The following is a 17,656-nucleotide window of genomic DNA, read 5'->3' as shown; positions in this document are numbered from 1 at the left end:
CGCCAATAAGAATGGGAAAGCAATTCATCTGTTGTGGCCATGTCCTCAAAAAAAAAAAAAATGGTCTTTTGGTTTATAATAAGGGAAGCAGACTATCATTGTATGACTAAAAACAGAGCAATGTCATAGCTAAGTCAAAAGAATACTGTAAATCAAATCCAATTGGCTTTCTGCTGTGCCCTTCTTGGCCACCATGAGGCAGTCAAGCTGCAGTCAAGCAGACACAACAAAGAAGACTCACACCACTGTAGGTATTCTTCTGCTGCTACTGTAGATGACTCAACATGACTAATATTAATCGATTTTCGTACAGGATCGTGAATCCTTTTTTCTATTAATGAGAATGTCCACACTGTCCGTCCAACAATTGGAGGATGCGTTATCAACTGTACGTTGAGATGTGTTAAGTGTGCGTGCATCGGGAATCAGTACATCACATGTTGACAAGACTATTTTCATTCCTCTGTTGTCATAGTAACTGAAAATATAATCATTTTTATCCGCTCAACTGGAGCGTGTGCACACAGAAAGGCATTTTAATTTGCAGAGTTTGTTTTCCTTCTTCGATTATGAGGTCTAATAAAAAGTGACAGGATCAAATAAAGACTCGGCTCATCACTCCTGATTCAGTTCAGGCGCTTGACCTTTAGGCGGTAGGCGGTCATATGCCTCTGGATATGAATCATCCTCTCAATCATTAAATTGCTAACTTCAAACCCAAAGAGATTCGATTTCACCACCAAGTAAAGAAAAAAAAGCTCCTTGAGGTGGTACAAAACATCCTGTTTTGTCATCGTGTTGACACATGTTGCAAAACATATTTTCTCACATTTCTCGCATAACACATTTAAGAGGCTGCGACTTGCTATTTTGTGCATCATCCGATGCTCATTTTATTTATTAGATTTAAATGTTGGGATCTTAAATGTATATCACACCCACACATACAGAATTGAAAACACTTTCCGGGTGTCTCATTCAGTACAATTGACGGCAGTGAATGAGGCATCTGACATTCTTCCATCAAAACACACAAAGACAAGTATAAAAATATGCAGAAGACTGAATGCCTGCCTGCCTTTCACTGGAGTGGTTGGAGTCAGAGGTTCTTGTGTCATGCAAACGCAGGATGCAAGTATGGCTTTAGTTACCATGACAACCAGGGAGAGCCTTTCCCAACCACTCTGGAGAAAATCTCGCATCTTTTTGTGGCGCTGTTGGAGACGTGTGGAGAGCTGGAGATGCTCGCCCCTCGGCGTTTAGACTACAAATGAATGTCACGTGTGCAAAGCCAACATGGATGATTCAATCATATCGCTCTGAAAGGAGCAGCCATGAAGAAACAACCCGGTAATATGCCGGTTGCCAGAAGCTGGGAACACATCTGCTGCCAGCCAAGCTTCCAGGTCATACCTTGGGAAACTTTGCAGAAATAGACAGGGAGCAAAATATTGACTTCAAGCTAAGAGATTGAGAGACAAGCCGACAGACGGCAAGCGTCCCTCGCGAGTTCTCCGCATAAAAGGTGAGCTGGTTTTACATGAAGGTGGACGTGACCTCGGACGAGAACGAAGACCTGCTGCCCCGGGACACCGACGTTCTCTCCAGGACGCCCGCCTTCCTCATCAGCTGCTGCAGCCTCCTCCTGAACTTCTCGCCCACAAAAGCGTAGAGTACCGGGTTGACGCAACTGTGCAACAGGCCCAGGCTGTGGGTGACCAGCATGGCTCGGTCCACCGCTATCCGGGCGGGGCAGCCGTACCGCACTATCCTGGCGCGGAAGAAGGTGTCCGTCACCACGGCGATGTGGTAGGGCGTCCAGCACAGCAGGAAGGCCACCACCACAAATACAATCACCCGCATGGCCCGCTGCCTCTGGAGCCCGCCGCGGATGCGAAGGAGGCGCTGGATGGTGACGCCGTAGCAAGGAAGCATGACGGCCAGCGGCATCACGAAACCCAGAGAGTGGCGGAGGACCCTGGTAGCCAGGCGCCACTCGTCGGCGCTGGCGGGGTCGTAGAACTCGGCGCACACCATGTGACCCGAGGACGAGAAGGACGAGTAGAGCAGTCCCGGGAGGGACAGGAGAGCGCCGACGCTCCAGACCGCCGCGCAGATTCCCCAGCTCACCAGCCGCCGGTTGGACCTGCGGGTCTCCATGGCTCGGACGATGACCGTGTAGCGGTCCACGCTGATGCAGGTCAGGAAGAGGATGCTGGAGTAGAAGCTGAGCTCTTGGACGATGGTGATGATTTTGCACAGCGCGTCTCCAAACACCCAACCCTTGGAGACGGAGGTGGACCAGAACGGGAGCGTGATGGCCAGCAGGAGGTCGGCCACGGCCAGGTGCAGGAGGTAGAGGTCCGACGGGGGGAGCGCCTGCTTGCTCAGACCGATCACCAGGCCCACCACCAGGTTCCCGGGAATAGCCAAAAGGAAGACGGCGATGTAGAAGATGCTGATAAAAACGGCGGCGACGGCCGGGATGGTGAACGGGTCGCAGGGTACGGTGTCGGGGTTCAAGACGAAGTCGGTGTAGTTGTCAGTGTAGTTGTACTCGTAGAAGTCGATGGTGAAGGTCACAGAGCTTAGATCTGAGGGGGAGAGCGAGAAAAAGTCACACTCCAGATTCGGACGTCGTCCCGACTGACTTCTGCCCTTGTCGCCCGTCAATCGTCACGATAACCGTACACACGTCTGTGACAATTTAGAGGCTTTGTTTTTTGGCAAAAGCAGCGGCTAAACAATTGTTGGAACTTGAGAACACTCAAATTGTCACAAATTGCAGGATCATTTCATTTGAAGGATTCGAGTATGTACTTGCCAATCATTGTGGTGGTGGCTCCTGTGCGGCAGGCGAGAGGCCAAAGTGTGTCACAAGCGGACAAGGAACATGAAATATGTCTTTTGTGACACTCCTCCCATCACCTGTCCTCTATTTTGTGCTCCCTTGCAGCTCTTTTGTGTCGATAAATTCAAATTTGCCAAAGTTCTGGAGTTTCACAGTTCACCTAACTTTATGGAAGCATCACAGATTTAAGAAACGGGTCCTTACTCATGCTTGTTGCTGGTGCTCGGCTTGTCTTCTTTATGCTTTGGGGAATCCTTTTGTGATTCTGCTGAAGTTGATGCTTGAGATGGTCTTCCAAAAATAAATGAATAAAGATAGTTGAGATGATCCTTTTTGGAGTGAAGCTCAGGGGAGTGTTCAGATGGTGTCTGTGGACATCTGGGGCCCCGTAGTGTCAACACACAGCGAAACCGAAATACTAGCACATGATTACGGCCTGACCGCCGAGCTTGAGGAAGTTTCCGGTGCAGCTCACGACTGACACATCGGTGTCGACACGTCGGATGTCAGATTCCCTTCATCGCTACTCGTGCGCTTCACACATCGGGTTCCTGAGATGCAGTAGCAAATGGGGTTCGTATTTGATGAGGTGGATGGGGTTTTTGCTCTCTGCAATCTCAAATCTAAATATACGCGCATCGTCATCAACATTACAGCCACTTGGGAACTTAGACATCTACGCAAGTGTTGGTGAAATCTAAAGGAGGAGAAATGTGGCAACGCTATGTTAGGTGCTTGGTGCAACAAATGTTGAAACTCTTGAGGTGGGACATTGCTTCATGGCCAACTGGTTTACATGCTAGCGACATTTTTATTTGGATAAAAAAAAAAAAAAGACAAAGCCTGTTTTACAACCGTGGTCAAATTTATTTGGTGAACTGTCTTAGCTGAGCTCCAAGTGGTCCAACTTTACTGATGGTACAATTGAGAAACTTTTAGAAGGGGGAAACAAACAAAAGATGCAAACTGCCCTTTGTAAAGCTCCACGACGAACAACGCACCCTTTGGCGTCGTTTGGCAATGTGCTCGACCTTCACACAAAAATTGCGCTTTGCTTTTTGTGACATGAAAAATGTTCCTCACATGCAAATGAAGCAAAAGTGCACAGTGTGTTCAAGTAGAGTTGGAGAAGAGGCCAGAATTTGACTTGTGCTAACATTTGGCGGGTTCCTTCAAGGGGGCTGGAGTCCACCTAACAAGTTCCAGCGGTGCACGCGCAGACTCCCAAGCGGCCGAGGACACAATCTCATCTGTACTGAACAACTAAGCGGCTACTCGACATGTGACTGACAATGACTTGAAGTGAGGTTCAAAGGGGACAGTAGAGAGCCCCGCCTAACTTCATCTTTTGGCACGTCGCGGGTCCCTGCCGTTGCTAATGCTAACCGACGACTTAGCGGACGGGGGTCCGACTGCAGAAGACTGAGCCGCTCCGTTCCCGGGCGAGCGGCCGTTTGGCCGCCCGAACGCAGAGTCGCGGGCACCGCCCGCCGCGGGACCGCCACCGCCGTTGTTGTTGCCGCCGCCGTTGCTGTTTGCGGAAAAGGGCGGCACGGAGCCGTTACCTGTGCAAGAAGAGACGCCATCATTAGATGCTGATTTTTGTGCTGCTTTGCCAAGATGTTACAAGAAGGAATCCAACAGTTGATCCTTGTACTATTTTCACAAAAGCGTGCGCACGTGAATAGAAAATATCTCATCACTTTGGTTGCTCAACGACTAACCTGGTGCAGTTGATGTACCTGAATTCTGATTGGGTGGAGAGTTTCCCCTGGGATTCTGGTCGGGTTTCCCCTGTCGCACAAAGAAATAGGGCACGCTTCACATCGTCTGCAACATGGCCGCACGTCAACTCTATTTGGGCCAGCTGGGTCGCCGTCACTCACCGACTTGTTTTGCTGGTTTGTTTGAGCGAGCAGCTCCGGATTGGCCTCGCTGAAATTGGGCACTTCCGAATAGACCATGCAAAATCTGTGAAGGACAAACAAAGACGCTTTAAAGGGCACAACGAAGGTTTCGAAAAGAGGCGGTGGAGCCTTTTTTTTTTTCTTGTCGATTGTTTTCAACTTGTCACAAACTGAGAAGAAAATGGTTGTGAAATCCAAACGTGTCTTTTCCATCTGGCCCTCACATGCCTTGCAGATAAGCCATGCCACTCACTCGCCAATCTTCTGCAGGTCGCCACCTCGTCCGGTGTAAAGTGTCAGGCAGCCTTTCCATATGGACGCATATCTGAAGACAGAAGCCACACACGCACCCAATCAGCACCACTTTTGGACAATTCGGGAGCAAACGGCTCCTCGCTTACCCTCTGGTGAGTTTGATGATGTCGCCAGGCTGAATGAGGCTGCCCAGCTCGTCCCAGACGGAGATGGCGATGCTGCCGCTCTTGTCGGCCACCTTGCAGGATCGCACTTCATGACCGTCTTTAGTCTTGGTCACTCGTCCTAGTAACAAAGAATTTGCCAAACTTGAGAGACTTATGAAACTACACTCCAAAGATATTTTGAGGTGAGCAACGACAATAGCACACAAAAGCAGAGTCACTGCCACGCGTCTTATTGGCGAGTTACCACCGTAACTTCTTGGTTTTCATTTGACTGCTACATTTGTGTCTTGAAAGCATTTCATACAAATATCTGTAATTACGTTTCAACGTTGAAAGAAGGCATGGTCATTTAGTGCCACACTCATGTTGAGGCTTTGCTGTGCATTTATGGGCCTTTTGTTCCAAACCTTAATAGTAGAAGATTTACATTTGTGTTTAAAGAAAACATTTGTTTTGCAAGGTAGTAGAAGGACTGGTCTTTCCAAGGTACAAGAGCAAATTTTACTGTTGACATTTAACTGTGACATTACTCTTCCCGACTGTGCTGTGCATGTAATTTCCAGCCCAAAAGTTCCTTTTTTTGCTCCTGCAAATATCTGTGACGATTATTAGTTACAGTCGCACTTGCTGGTTTCCATCCAGTTGTTTCGTATCCACAGCCTGGACGTTTTTGGAACAAATGTTTCCTGCAATCATGGCTTGTCTGCTTGCCTTCCGACCTGCGTCCAAATTTGAGTCACGTGACCGCCATGGGAACGAAACGTCGCAAAATTTCGACCTTGGACAGTTGCCAGAAAAGTAAAGTCACAACACACGCCTGGCCCTTTAAGAGCATGCGCGGCTCGGCTCGAGCAAAGGACAGTGAAGAGCCACCGTGTGGGCTAATGCTTTTAACACTTACCTATTTCCAAAACGATGAATACAATATTGAGGTTTTTGGAGCCGGGCTTGACGTCTTTAATCAAGAACACCGCCTCAGTCGAGGCCGCTGCCATTGTCCGCGTCGATGCCACCCAAGCAAATTAGCAAGCAAGCAAATACTAGCCTAGCTATGTTAGCAGTAGCGCCGCTAGCATATTAGTTATGGGAAACGCCGAAACACCCAAAAGCGATCGTTTATGAACACAACTACCTATTTTGGAGTCAAATCACACACGTTGATCATAAGAGCAAATATGAAGAAAATCACCTTTGAACAACAATGGCGATAGCTCTGCTGGTAACTAGCCGCTACCTGGCTATAACGACAGTTAGCTCGCTGTTAGCTACTTTCTTTCATTTTGCGAGTCGAGTTTCTTGTCATGGTTATCGCCAATGACCGCGGGCTGTCATAATTACAGGGTTCGAATAAAAAATTAAAAAATAGACACGCGAAAGACTTAATATTTCGCAATGCAAGCGCCGAACTACATTAAAAAAAAAAAAAAAAAAAACACAACCGGGCTGGAAAGCCCCGAGTTCTCAGTCAATATTAGTTGACGTTTAGGCTCGTTGCTGAGTTGAAATGAAATTCTAGGCCTCGATATAAAAAAAATGAATATATAATTTTCACAACACTAACCGACCGCAATTCCTTTGTGTTGCGTTTTCTGGAAATAGTTTATCTAACCGATGTGTGTCCCTATAAATGAGCAGGCGGCCAAAGTTTTCAGTAGTTCGAATAAATAGCCTCGCTACGTTTTCATGTCTAAATAAATGTGCACAAAATGCGCAGTTGGTCAGCTAAGCAAGTTTTTGATAGCCACAGAAAGCCATGCTTTCAGTCTTCTACTATGCCTCGGGACGTCATAGTCGTCACGCATTCCGGGCTGCCGATTATTTATACACGTTGGCCAGTTCCATTTTTGTCATTTAGAGGGGATGTTCATTTCCAAAGGCATTTTCCCCCACTTGTGTCCAAACGAAAGCTCGGATGTGACTTCATTTACAAAGCTACTAAATGTTTATTTGCGCAAACATTGCATTCAAAATGGATACAACTAATGTGTCTTTGTAGAAAATAACTGATGGAATTGGTTATACCCCCAATGCATTCCGAATGTTGAAAGCCAACCAAAGCGGAGGACAGGACACGGCGTTGGGTAAACGTCAGTAAATTAATCGTTTGCTTGTATTACACGAGAAAGTATACAAAAAATCTGTTAAACAAATAACATATGTTAACATGTGACAGCAGGACACACAAAGCGACACGAATGACAAAAACGTCACGAACAGGATTCGAACCTGTGCGGGGAAACCCCATTGGATTTCGAGTCCAACGCCTTAACCTCTCGGCCACCGTGACAGTAGGTACAACAAGCCAGATATAAGACTTTTGTATGGTAATATCACCGTGTGCGTGTGCACGTACGCATGTGTACTCATGTACACATCCGTACTCATTTCAAATCATGACATCTATCGTTTCGAAGAATTGTTCAGTATGTACGGGACGCATTGTAGTAATGCAGTCGCAGGAGGGAGACAAGAACAACATTTCTCTCACTATTGCAACCATGTTGCGTGGTGGTTTGGTTTAAGTTACTAAATCACGTTGAAAGGAGGGCTTAACTCGACTAGATCCTCACAAATGTTGACTGTTGTGCCTGCGGGGCCTATAAAATACAGTGCCAATAAAAGGAAGCAGCACTCTCACCCGCCAGTAAATAAAAAAGAATCTTCATTTAACCTGAAAAAAGGTGCAAAGATGACAAATGAGGGTTTTATTTTTTTCTTTATTCATGCATGTGAAACTAAAGTTTGAAATCCTTGCATGTTTACAAGATGTTAGCAACAACACTGCTGGTGTGAGGGAAACATCTTTGGTTGAGGTTTCCTGCTCGCTTAAGTATCTACAGTGAAGGTAGAAAAGCAACATCAGTCATCAGTGCCGTATTATTATCATTGTCATATTTAGTACTATGGCTATCATTATCATCATTATTTGTTTAGTTTCTAAATGTATATCCAAAGTACAAAGATTATGAGGTCTTGTTTTCAGACCAGTAGTAGGGCAACATTCATAAAAATGGATATATAAACAAAAGCAATTACAGCTGAAGAGAAAAGCAATGACAGCAGTGAAATCAAGGATGAGAAGCGGAGAATAGCTCAGTTCCTGCAAGATTCAAATCACCGGACCACACCATTTGCAAAGTGTTACATCTTATTTGAATATTATTCTGAGAAGAAAAACTATAATTGTTTATTTGAGAAAAAAAAGGATAATACAGTGTGTTGCTGCACGTCTAACTTTATTAGATCCCACACAACATAAAATGAGCAAACATCGAAATTAAAACAGTTCCCAGGTGTCTTAATATAAGTTGAGACGTTTTTTGCTTAAACCATATCAAGGATAGAGAATGACAGCACAACTAACATCCCCTCGTCTCACACTAGTTGAAATTACTTTGTTTTGGGTGTGTGGTCCTGTCTCATGCTTTTACTACCATGACAATTGGGGGCGGAGTTATGGCATTGCAACAAAGTGAGGGCTACTGTGTTGCCAACAAAGCTACTTTTCAAACCTCTTGAGTCTATGTTTGAAAAAGTCATGCCGCATGCTCACCTCTCCTTCTCCAGAATCCAAAAGAATTGCACTTAATGAAACCACCACTGGCCAATTTAACCCAAACCCAAAAAAGCCGACGGCCATAAAGGTTCGACTCTTGCTGAGGCAGCACATTGTCATGCGGCAGACTCTTGGCCACTTGCAACTTAGCCAGACGCTTTGTAAAAATAGACAGAAAATATTGACTTTGTTGTGTGACTTCACAACATCTTCTACACCACGTCACATTTCCACCCGTCCCCTCTTTTCATTAAGAAACTTGCACGGGAGCTCGAGTAAGACTAAAAGGAATGTGCTTGTGTTTAACTTCAACAAGGTCATATAAAACTGTTTTTGAAAATGAAGCGGTCGGCGGCCATGTTTTACCATTGTTCTTATCTCCCCAAATCACAGGAATCCATTCCTTCAGGAGTGCAATTCCTCATACCCGCTTGTGCATGTTGCAGACGCTGCAGGATGATGCTGTAGCATGTCACCGCAGGAGAGGCAGCCAGTATCATGGTTCAAAAGCAATGACTGAACATTTGAATCTTCCCAGTAGCAAATCATGGCTCGATAGATAGATAGATAGATAGATATATCCTAGGGGCGTCAAAGTCGTTTTTGTTACGGGCCGCATCGTTGTCAGTTTCCCTCGGAGGGCCATTATGACTGTCAACGTCTGTCAACAGTACAGGCTTCAAAACAAAACGTTTCAAAGTTGAATGGTCATAAAAATTGCTAGCAAAATCTCTAGTTTTAAAAAGTGAAGACAATTTGTCATTTTAGTAATGACACAAAGTTGATGCAAACTATGTCTTTGCGGGCCGCATAAAATGAGGTGGCAGGCCATATCTAGCCCCCAGGCCTTGGGTTTGACACCTACGCTTATACTTTGTTTTCGTCAGTACTCTATTTTCATGCTTAAGTGTCAGTGTGTGATTACAACATTGTTGGGTGTTACACATTTTGCGCAATGTTAAGTCGCTGTACTAGATTAGCTACCGCTACTGCATAGACACAGTAGTGGCATATATTCCCTGGAAAAGCACACCAAGAGCCTTGAAGAGCACCCCATGGATCCCCATTCCTCCTCTTGTATAACCTGGCAACATACAACTACCGCAGAAGTTTTGTTGCCAAAGATTTACTTGTTTTCAGATTGGGGAAAAGAGAGGGCGGCTGTTTTTCTGGAGAGTGACGGAGGAGGGAGATACCTGGACCGGTGCCTAGGAGATGCGCTGCTACTGCATCTGAACATTACAAACAAAGTGGGCAGATGTGGAGCTAGATTCTGATCCAACCTGTTCCATATTGAAATTTCTGTCTATGGTCAACTCCATGATTGTGATGCCAATGGGGTTGTCTTCTGACAGAACTAATGAGCCGCATTCACCACAATAGAAATGACAAGAAGAATTTGCAACCTCATCCGAGCTTCTTCCATATCTTCTTGTACTATGTTAAACCTCCACCTATTCTCAAGTCACTCTTCCCAAATTAGGACATTTGCTTGACAGCAACTGTTTCTGTAGCCGCTGCCAGGGACTGCTTCTCTTCACTTTTGCGGGCTCCCTCCTCTTCTTCATCCTCCTCTTCTTCTTTATCCTCGCCGACGTCGTCGTCGCGCTCGGGGACGGCGAGACCGGCCGAACGATTGCCGTTTATTTCACATTGGACTTTCTGCGTGTCGCCGTTGACGGTCAGCTCCGCCTTTACGCCACCTGCGGCGGACTGACTCAGCATTTCTTGGCTCTTCTGTGCAACTTCCTGGTCCAACTCCATCTCTCCGGGTAAGCATTCCAGCGGAGCCATCTCCACGTGGGCCTCTTCCAGGTCTTGCGAAGGAAGCTCGCCATCTCTGTTTTTCTTGACGTTGAAGGTCATGGGAGACACCTTGAATGTGGAGCTTTTAGCGGAGGGGCTCCTGGGGTGGGTGGGACTGAGGGTCTTTATGATCTTCTCGCGCTTTTCCGGTGGCACGATCTTAGTGGTGATCTGTGCCATCTTCTTTTCGATGCTCTTCTTGATGCTGTCCACCTTCTTCAGACTGGAGCGCTTGAACTTGTCAGACCTTCGTTCAAACCCACTGGAACTTCCTCCGGCAGCCTCGCACTCCAGAAATTCGCTCTCCGCCCTGCTGACCGACTGATCCTCGTCCGAGGAAAGGTTGATGGACTGGAGACCGTCGACGGAGCCGGCGTTAGACCTGCTGGGCTGAGTGGACTCTGCGTCATAAAGGCTGGGTTGTGGAGTCTTGAGTGAATCTTTGACCAACACGCTGGAGGGTATCTCATTGTCTTCCTGTTAAGGAAGAAAAAGACAAACATGATTAGAACACGCTCAAAAACGTTTTTTTATTTTTCCAAACTAAAAAACCGACGGACCACCATTTGAAAAATGATCATGTCAAAGTTGCGCAGGCGTTACAAATGAATGTCTTGCTTCTTCGCTCAAGCAGAAAGTACACCGAGATCAAGATCACAGAGTAATCATAAACCCGCCCAGTGTCAATTGAAGAACGCTTCGTACCCGGAGAGTTTCGTCGATCTCCCTAATCGTCCATTCAAAAAGTCTTAAAGGTGAAGCAAGTAACCTCAAATGTCAAGAAATAGTTTTGTGTTTAAGAATGAGTGACTTTCCGAGAATGCAGGGCAGCTCGCGAGACATTCATTCTCGGAGTGCTTCAGGTTTGTAAGGAACCGTGCAATGCGCCTCTCACCGTCTCACTGTTATTAATTTACCCACAGACCGGGTGGACCAGATGATCTGGAAGACTCTGGGTTCATACACAATCTATATTCTGCGGCCACGACACAAAATCAACGGTGCTTATGGTTTCAGGACCAGAAAAGGAACGCCGTGACCAGTCTTGGGATAAAGTGTTTGCTTAACAATCTGTTACAGTACTTTATGATAAATGTTCCTGGAATGTGACAAGCTATGCAGAAGGACAATGGACAATATCATTTTGAAGGCTTTACTGTGTGCTTTCCATTGCTAGTTTGTTCTTTGACTGTGGTGGTGTTGTTGTTGATCGTTTGGTTGCCATGGTAGTCTGCCACTGGAGGCCCAGAATTTTAATTGAATACTCATCAGCCATTCAAAGTGAGATGCAATGTGACATGGTCATGCATGCTTCTTTTGTCTCTGTGGATTAACGAGCAGCGGACATTTTTCTTAACACTTTGGATCAAAGAGAAATATACTACTTCAAGTTGGAATGAAGCCAAACAACAAAGATGGACATTTTCATGTGATAACACGTTTGTTGTTTGCCAACCACGCTTGTTACGTAATTTGCTGCTGTAAGATTTTTGATGGAGATTTGCGATGCAAAACGTTTTGTTTGCATCCATAGCAAGTTAAGCCAAGAGCACAAACGCTTATGTAACAGCCTTCATTTCTTCTACCACTTCAACCCAACAGATCGGGGCAGGACGGGACAGGACAGGACAGGACAGGACAGGACAGAGTTGAATCGGACTTGAATGAATATATCCAGGGATTTGGATTTGTAAGTGAAGGTGGAAAGATTCCCTACTTCAGCATGTGTGTATGGATTCTGGAATGAGGGAGGATTTGTTGCTTTACAAATGAATTTGACCACGCCGATGGTCTCATCCAATGAAAGCATCGTGCACAAGGAAGTCATGACAGAATAGAACACAACCTAACCACACAAACAGTCAAAGGACACACCTGTTGATATCACAGTTTATACTAGAGGGGAAAAAAAGTACATCGGTAAACCAGATTTTCAGGTTCAGAACCAACTTGGTTTTTGAAATAGATTTTGCGAGAGTGGCAGGAAAGAGGAACGTGACCTTTCACTTGTGCCAATGAGACGAGGCGGAGAGGATTCACCTGAGCGTCTGGCCTGGTTGACCACGGCTAACTTTGGGTTGAACTCAAATGATATGCCTTGTCAGCATATAGCGTGTATCCTGCAGGAGGTCCTTTCCAAGGTCATCCCAACATGCTTGCTGCACATCGGTGGGCAGAAAGGAAATGGAGTCATCTGATCCCTTATGTCCGTCCCGTCATACGTTCACAAAGTCAATGTAAATATTGGGCACCCCGCAAAACAAAAGTGAATGATAAAGACATTCCTTGACATTTCCTGTTATTGTGTCTGTGTCAATCTCTTTCCGGCTCAAGTGGATTGTGTCAGTAGCGTTGAGATCTGCAAATATAATCCGGACCATTGTTTGTTGGGAGCACATTTTTGATAAGGCCGCCACAAATTGTCGCCATGTTTACAGCATGGGCTGGCCGTTGCGTAACGCCGGCCACCGATGAACCGGGGAAGTCATCAACTTATCTGATATGTTTTATTTGGGTGGGCTAAGAGAACTAAAATGCGTTTTGTTTCCTCTTTTCCTGTGTCGGATGTCACGGCCCTGATAGGAGCATTTGGATAACAGATGATTTTTTTTTTTTATTTTCCATGTCTTCTCCTAAAACTGGAAAAGTTGTTTTCCCATGTACTTGGAACCCATGAACCTCGGCAAGCGTCTTGCGACATCACTCAGAGTTCACGAAAACAGCAAAAATGTCAATTGCCACCTTCAAGTGCGGTGTCACGACGACGTTGGCTGGCTTAACATGCAAAATATGCGTAGCATGTCGCCTTGGCAGTTACGCAGAGCAGTGGAAGAATTCTTTTTGCCTTCTTTGAAGAACTACATATTTTTGTACTTGAATACAACATTGTCTACTTGTCCTTGTGCGTTTTCACAATGCAATATTTTTTTGGTCCCGGACATGGACAAAAAAAATATGGCATTAAACTGGAACATTGAAACACTTAGCAAATAAACACATCAATGTTTTCTTTTTCATTCCGGAAATTCGCTTCATTAAAATAGTCTTGGGTCAAAGCGACCCAGGAAAAGTTCCAATGGGACAACAGTCACTCATTGACTCATTATTTGCTCGCAATGGTGTTGAGCGCACGTCTTCGCTTTGACTCAGCTCCGGGGTGAGGCTGGTGAACGCACCTTTTTGCGCCTTTGTTTGGTCAAGCGTCAATGACTGATGGAATGCAAAACACATGTCCGTGTCATATCCAAACCTTTCTTCCAAAAAGTATCTCCTTTGCATTGTGCAAAGTGTAATGTAATGTCATCTCATGAGCAGACTTGAGGCAGCTTGGCCCAGGGACGCATTGTCCTTTCCAAGTGGGTTTCTTTGTTCAAAAGATAGCATGTGTGTGTGTGTGTGCGCGCGAGCTTTGACTGTTGTCAGCCCCGAGTCACGTTGCAATTACGATTTGGATCTCCATCGTGCATTTTTTTTCTCCCAGCGCTCTTGTCTCATTACAGCATAATATTGTGTTGCTCATTAGCTCCAATGCAAGTCGTGCAACTCTGTTGTATAATTTTACTTTCTCTCTCAAACAGGTTATAGGTCAGGAAAAACGTTTTCAAAAGTGCATCGATTACACCATGAAATTTGAGTGCGTAGACTTTTTTCTACCCGCTACGTGTTTGCGTAGCCTCCAGCACCCGCAACCAAAACCCAAAAAGTAATTAAGGCCCTCGTTAGTCCTCATTATGGAAGCAAATGCAATAAAGCAGCAGAGGCCATTGTCTTTTTTTTTCCTTTTTTTGACCGACCGCAGTCAACAGCTCACCGGTGGCGGGCGCTTTCCACACACACACACACACACACACTGGGGCCCTGTTGTGTGTTTCCACTTGAGCGGGCACGTACAGCGTGTCGAGTGTTCTCGATTCCCCCCATCAGGCAGAAACGTGGACAGGGAATTTCATCCTTTGGTGCTTGCAGGCAAAGTGACGCCGCCCCCTCCCGCCCGCCATTGCTATGTGCTGTTGATTTTCCCCTCGTCGAAAAAGTCGGACCTGAGAATTTGGATTAGTCTAAGGAAATTGTTCAGGTGTCTTGGTCAATGCAGGATATACGAAAAAGACTTTCCGTTTAACATAGAGCTCATATCTCGGCATTCAAAATCAGGTGTGGCTTCAGGAAACGTGGCTTGGCCCAAAAAGAGCGGTACGCAATTTTAAAGCTGGGCTGGGGAAAAAAAAAGGAATGAACAAAAGGCACTCCCATCTCAGCTAGCTTAAACCTTCTGGCTTGCCAAGCCTCACTTACGGCTTTGTAAGTGCATACGCCTGACCCAAAACATCGGAATATCGACATGCTCACACATGCAAAATCATTATGTCAATAAAGTCATTAACAGTAAGTTTTTATTTGATTTTTACAATGGACTACTTTTCTCTTTGTCTATTTCCAAAGGCTGCAGCACAAAAGGTTGGCCACGTCTGCTCGCCAGTAACCTCGTGGAATTCATCTATAAATTGAAAGCCAACAAAGGTTTTTTTCAGCAGCGGTTGCTCTCGTCACCATTCAATCAAATTGATCCACGCTAACAGCAAGTGGAGCATTACGTACGGCCTCGGGACCCGCTGCACCTGAACAACAGAGCTTTGGTACCTGGGAAACCAGATAACCAAGATGGTTAAGAGCTCTCAGTGGCTCCGGCTGTGTCAACAATAGCAACGGTCCCCCGCCCCGCCCCGCCCCTCCCCTCCCCTGCCCTGCCCTGCCGCCCCTCCCATCCCGCTTCCCTTCCTGGGCGCACGCACTTGTGTGCACTTGCTTAAGCCGCAGGCCTAAGCAATGAACTCTCCTGACATTTGATGGTGTTACTGGAGCCTTCAGCAACGGGAGTTGTTCAGCACTTCCTTAGCCTGAGCATGTCCCTGTCAGGGTCCTCCTCCTTATCACCAAGATCTGAAGCAAGGAACTTTCCGCTGCCCCGCTTTTGCCAGAGCACGCGTGTCCTTCAGCGGGTGTCTCGAGTTACCCCGAACGGCGGCTGAGACGGCAAAGCCGTCTGAAAGCCGACTGTGTGGCCGTCTGAATAGCTTCGGGGGTGAAAGCAGATCCGGTCGGAGCCCGAGATCTCTCCTCTATTATCCGGCGTCGCTCCGTTCCCAGACACGCCCTTTCCTCTCCGCCCGCCGAGACCTGCGTACCTTTTCAGAAAGCCAATTTTCATGCTAAGCAGCCAGCCAGAGTTTGCAATTCACTTTTTGTGCTCTTCCAAGACACTACAAAATGGCGACCCGGTAGTTGTGTCTTGTCTGCATCCACCAACAACCCAACGCTGTAAATATTGTTTGAGACGATTTCCACGCTCAATCAGTTCCACTCGACAGGTTCCTGTTCGACGAGTTTTGAGCAGCTCTGAAGGACATGAAATGGCGCTCGCATGCAATTTGTTCGCAATTTACAAACAAAATTTCAATAGCTTGCTTGTTGTAGCTTCCAGCACTGACTTGGTCTGAACATGCTACAAATAATCTAGCTTTGCTCTTCCGACCGACTATGCCGCCGACATTCATTCGTCAAGGACTTGCATCTTATAAAACTAAAATACTTTTCTACATTCCAATTTGCCTTGAAAGGGTTGGACCTGGCATTTCAAATCATGTCAATGGAGAAAGAATGATGTACTGCTTCAAATGGCAAACATCTGAGTAATTTTAAAATTGCCTACATTGATGCTACAAGATGGCACAACTCTTAATTTAGATGGGAGCTGGAGAGCCAAGGCAAAAAGGTCCAAAAATAGGAAACCAATGCAAACTGCTGCAGCAAAGCAGAGGAGCCAATGTATGGAATGACCTCACGAGTGCAGCTCCTGACTCTTCTTAAAAGCTCTAATCAGCCTCCAGGTGAGGCAGATGGGAGCTAATTAGCTGGAGGAAGGAGGCAAGGCCAACAGAAAGGACGGCCCAAGGCCCTAATAAGGTTCCTTTCCTTCCTTCAACATTGTTCCTCAGCTGCAACAAGATGGTGTCAATGCGCTACATTTATATCATACATCAGAAAAGACAGCAGACTGGCTGGGGGAGAATGTTCTAGCAAATAACGCCGCAAATATGTTTGCAAAGGCCATTCCAGTCTCACCTGGAAGATGAGGACCTTGAAGTGGTTCCTCTTGAGCAGGTGGCTGTGGTTGGCCTCCAGCTTCTTCACTTGCACGGCCTGCTTGTCCAAGCGCTCGCGCACCTCCTTCAGGTGGCCGCTGACTTTGCGCGAGCGTTCCAGCAGCTTGCACACGCTGTTGGAGGTGCCCACGTGCGTCTTGGACAGGCGGCTGACGTCGCCCTGCACCAGCCGCACGGCGCCCTCCAGGTCGGCCTGCTTCTGCTCCATGCGTTGTTGGTTGTCCTGCACCGCCTCCATCATGTTGACCAGCTTGTCCAGCAGGGCCACCACCGTGATGGCGCTCACCTGGCCGCGGTCCACCGGGCTTCCCGGGGCGGCGCCGCCGGCCGTGGGGCTGGTGGGACTCTTCAAACCTAGCCGGGCCAGGGTGTTGGAGGACTGGGCGGGCGACGGGCTGAAGCTCGGGATGAGCAGCTCGGCGTTCTCGGGCCCGGCTTCGGGCTCCGGGACGGTGTGGGTGCTGCCCGTCACGCTGCTGGTCTCGGGATGGGACGCGTCCGCACGGGGGGGCTCTTCTTCCATGCTTGCACAGGTGTTTTGGTCAGTGGACCCACGCGAGGAGCTCCTGTAATGAGGAGGAGTGAACTTTGCGAGTGACTTAGCTCGACACCGCACCCGACTCGGCCTCTCCCCCTCTCGCTCTCTCTCTCTCTCTCTCTCTCTCTCACAAGCACAAACATGCTGTGAACTTTGAAAACACCTCCCCTGCGAGCCAAAGGGAGGGGCTGGGTTGCCATGGTAACCTGCAGGCCTTGCCCTACTGACAGGAGAGTCGTCCTTGTGTGCTTGCCGGTCGTGTTGTTCACGTCAGACCGACCGCTCCAGTTTAGCTCGTGCTCATCTACACGTGTCAACTATGTGCTTATTAGGGCCCCGAGGACTACTTGCCAAATTTCGTTCTTTGCTCTTCGTTGTCTTTATTCTAACGTCGGGAACATTTCCAAACAAATGC

At 47.0% G+C, this 17,656-nt stretch overlaps 3 protein-coding genes and 1 non-coding gene across 6 annotated transcripts; all 4 read right to left on the bottom strand.

The window, feature by feature from the left end:
- Positions 1-862: 862 nt before the first annotated feature.
- On the bottom strand, positions 863-3,548 carry LOC125974035 (C-X-C chemokine receptor type 2). 2 transcript variants are annotated; one of them, XM_049728812.1, is made up of 2 exons: positions 2,825-3,548; positions 863-2,594 (listed from the first exon to the last, which is right to left on the bottom strand). In XM_049728812.1, the coding sequence occupies exons 1-2, from the start codon at positions 2,829-2,831 to the stop codon at positions 1,537-1,539; spliced, it is 1,065 nt and encodes a 354-aa protein (XP_049584769.1). In that variant the 5' UTR covers positions 2,832-3,548; the 3' UTR covers positions 863-1,536. The 2 variants fall into 2 exon arrangements, with proteins under 2 accessions (XP_049584769.1, XP_049584770.1); XM_049728813.1 differs by having other exon boundaries at positions 3,056-3,548.
- Positions 3,549-3,697: 149 nt separating this feature from the next.
- nabp1a (nucleic acid binding protein 1a) lies at positions 3,698-6,990 on the bottom strand. Of its 2 annotated transcripts, none has more exons than XM_049728821.1 (6): positions 6,082-6,990; positions 5,160-5,298; positions 5,012-5,083; positions 4,738-4,822; positions 4,576-4,645; positions 3,698-4,416 (listed from the first exon to the last, which is right to left on the bottom strand). In XM_049728821.1, the coding sequence occupies exons 1-6, from the start codon at positions 6,173-6,175 to the stop codon at positions 4,193-4,195; spliced, it is 684 nt and encodes a 227-aa protein (XP_049584778.1). In that variant the 5' UTR covers positions 6,176-6,990; the 3' UTR covers positions 3,698-4,192. The 2 variants fall into 2 exon arrangements, with proteins under 2 accessions (XP_049584778.1, XP_049584779.1); XM_049728822.2 differs by having other exon boundaries at positions 4,594-4,645.
- A 395-nt stretch (positions 6,991-7,385) lies between these two features.
- trnas-cga (transfer RNA serine (anticodon CGA)) lies at positions 7,386-7,467 on the bottom strand. Its single transcript has one exon. It is a non-coding gene; the product is annotated as a tRNA-Ser (tRNA).
- Positions 7,468-7,877: 410 nt separating this feature from the next.
- LOC125974034 (caveolae-associated protein 2) lies at positions 7,878-17,363 on the bottom strand. Its single transcript, XM_049728811.1, has 2 exons — positions 16,663-17,363; positions 7,878-11,019 (listed from the first exon to the last, which is right to left on the bottom strand). Exons 1-2 carry the CDS (start codon positions 17,224-17,226, stop codon positions 10,216-10,218), a joined length of 1,368 nt encoding a protein of 455 aa, XP_049584768.1. The 5' UTR covers positions 17,227-17,363; the 3' UTR covers positions 7,878-10,215.
- Between the last annotated feature and the right edge of the window lie 293 nt (positions 17,364-17,656).

Source organism: Syngnathus scovelli, chromosome 8 (assembly GCF_024217435.2).
Source record: "Syngnathus scovelli strain Florida chromosome 8, RoL_Ssco_1.2, whole genome shotgun sequence".
NCBI lineage: Eukaryota > Metazoa > Chordata > Actinopteri > Syngnathiformes > Syngnathidae > Syngnathus > Syngnathus scovelli.
Note: the sequence above shows the minus strand (reverse complement) of the source record. Positions and strands in the feature narration are given on the sequence as shown.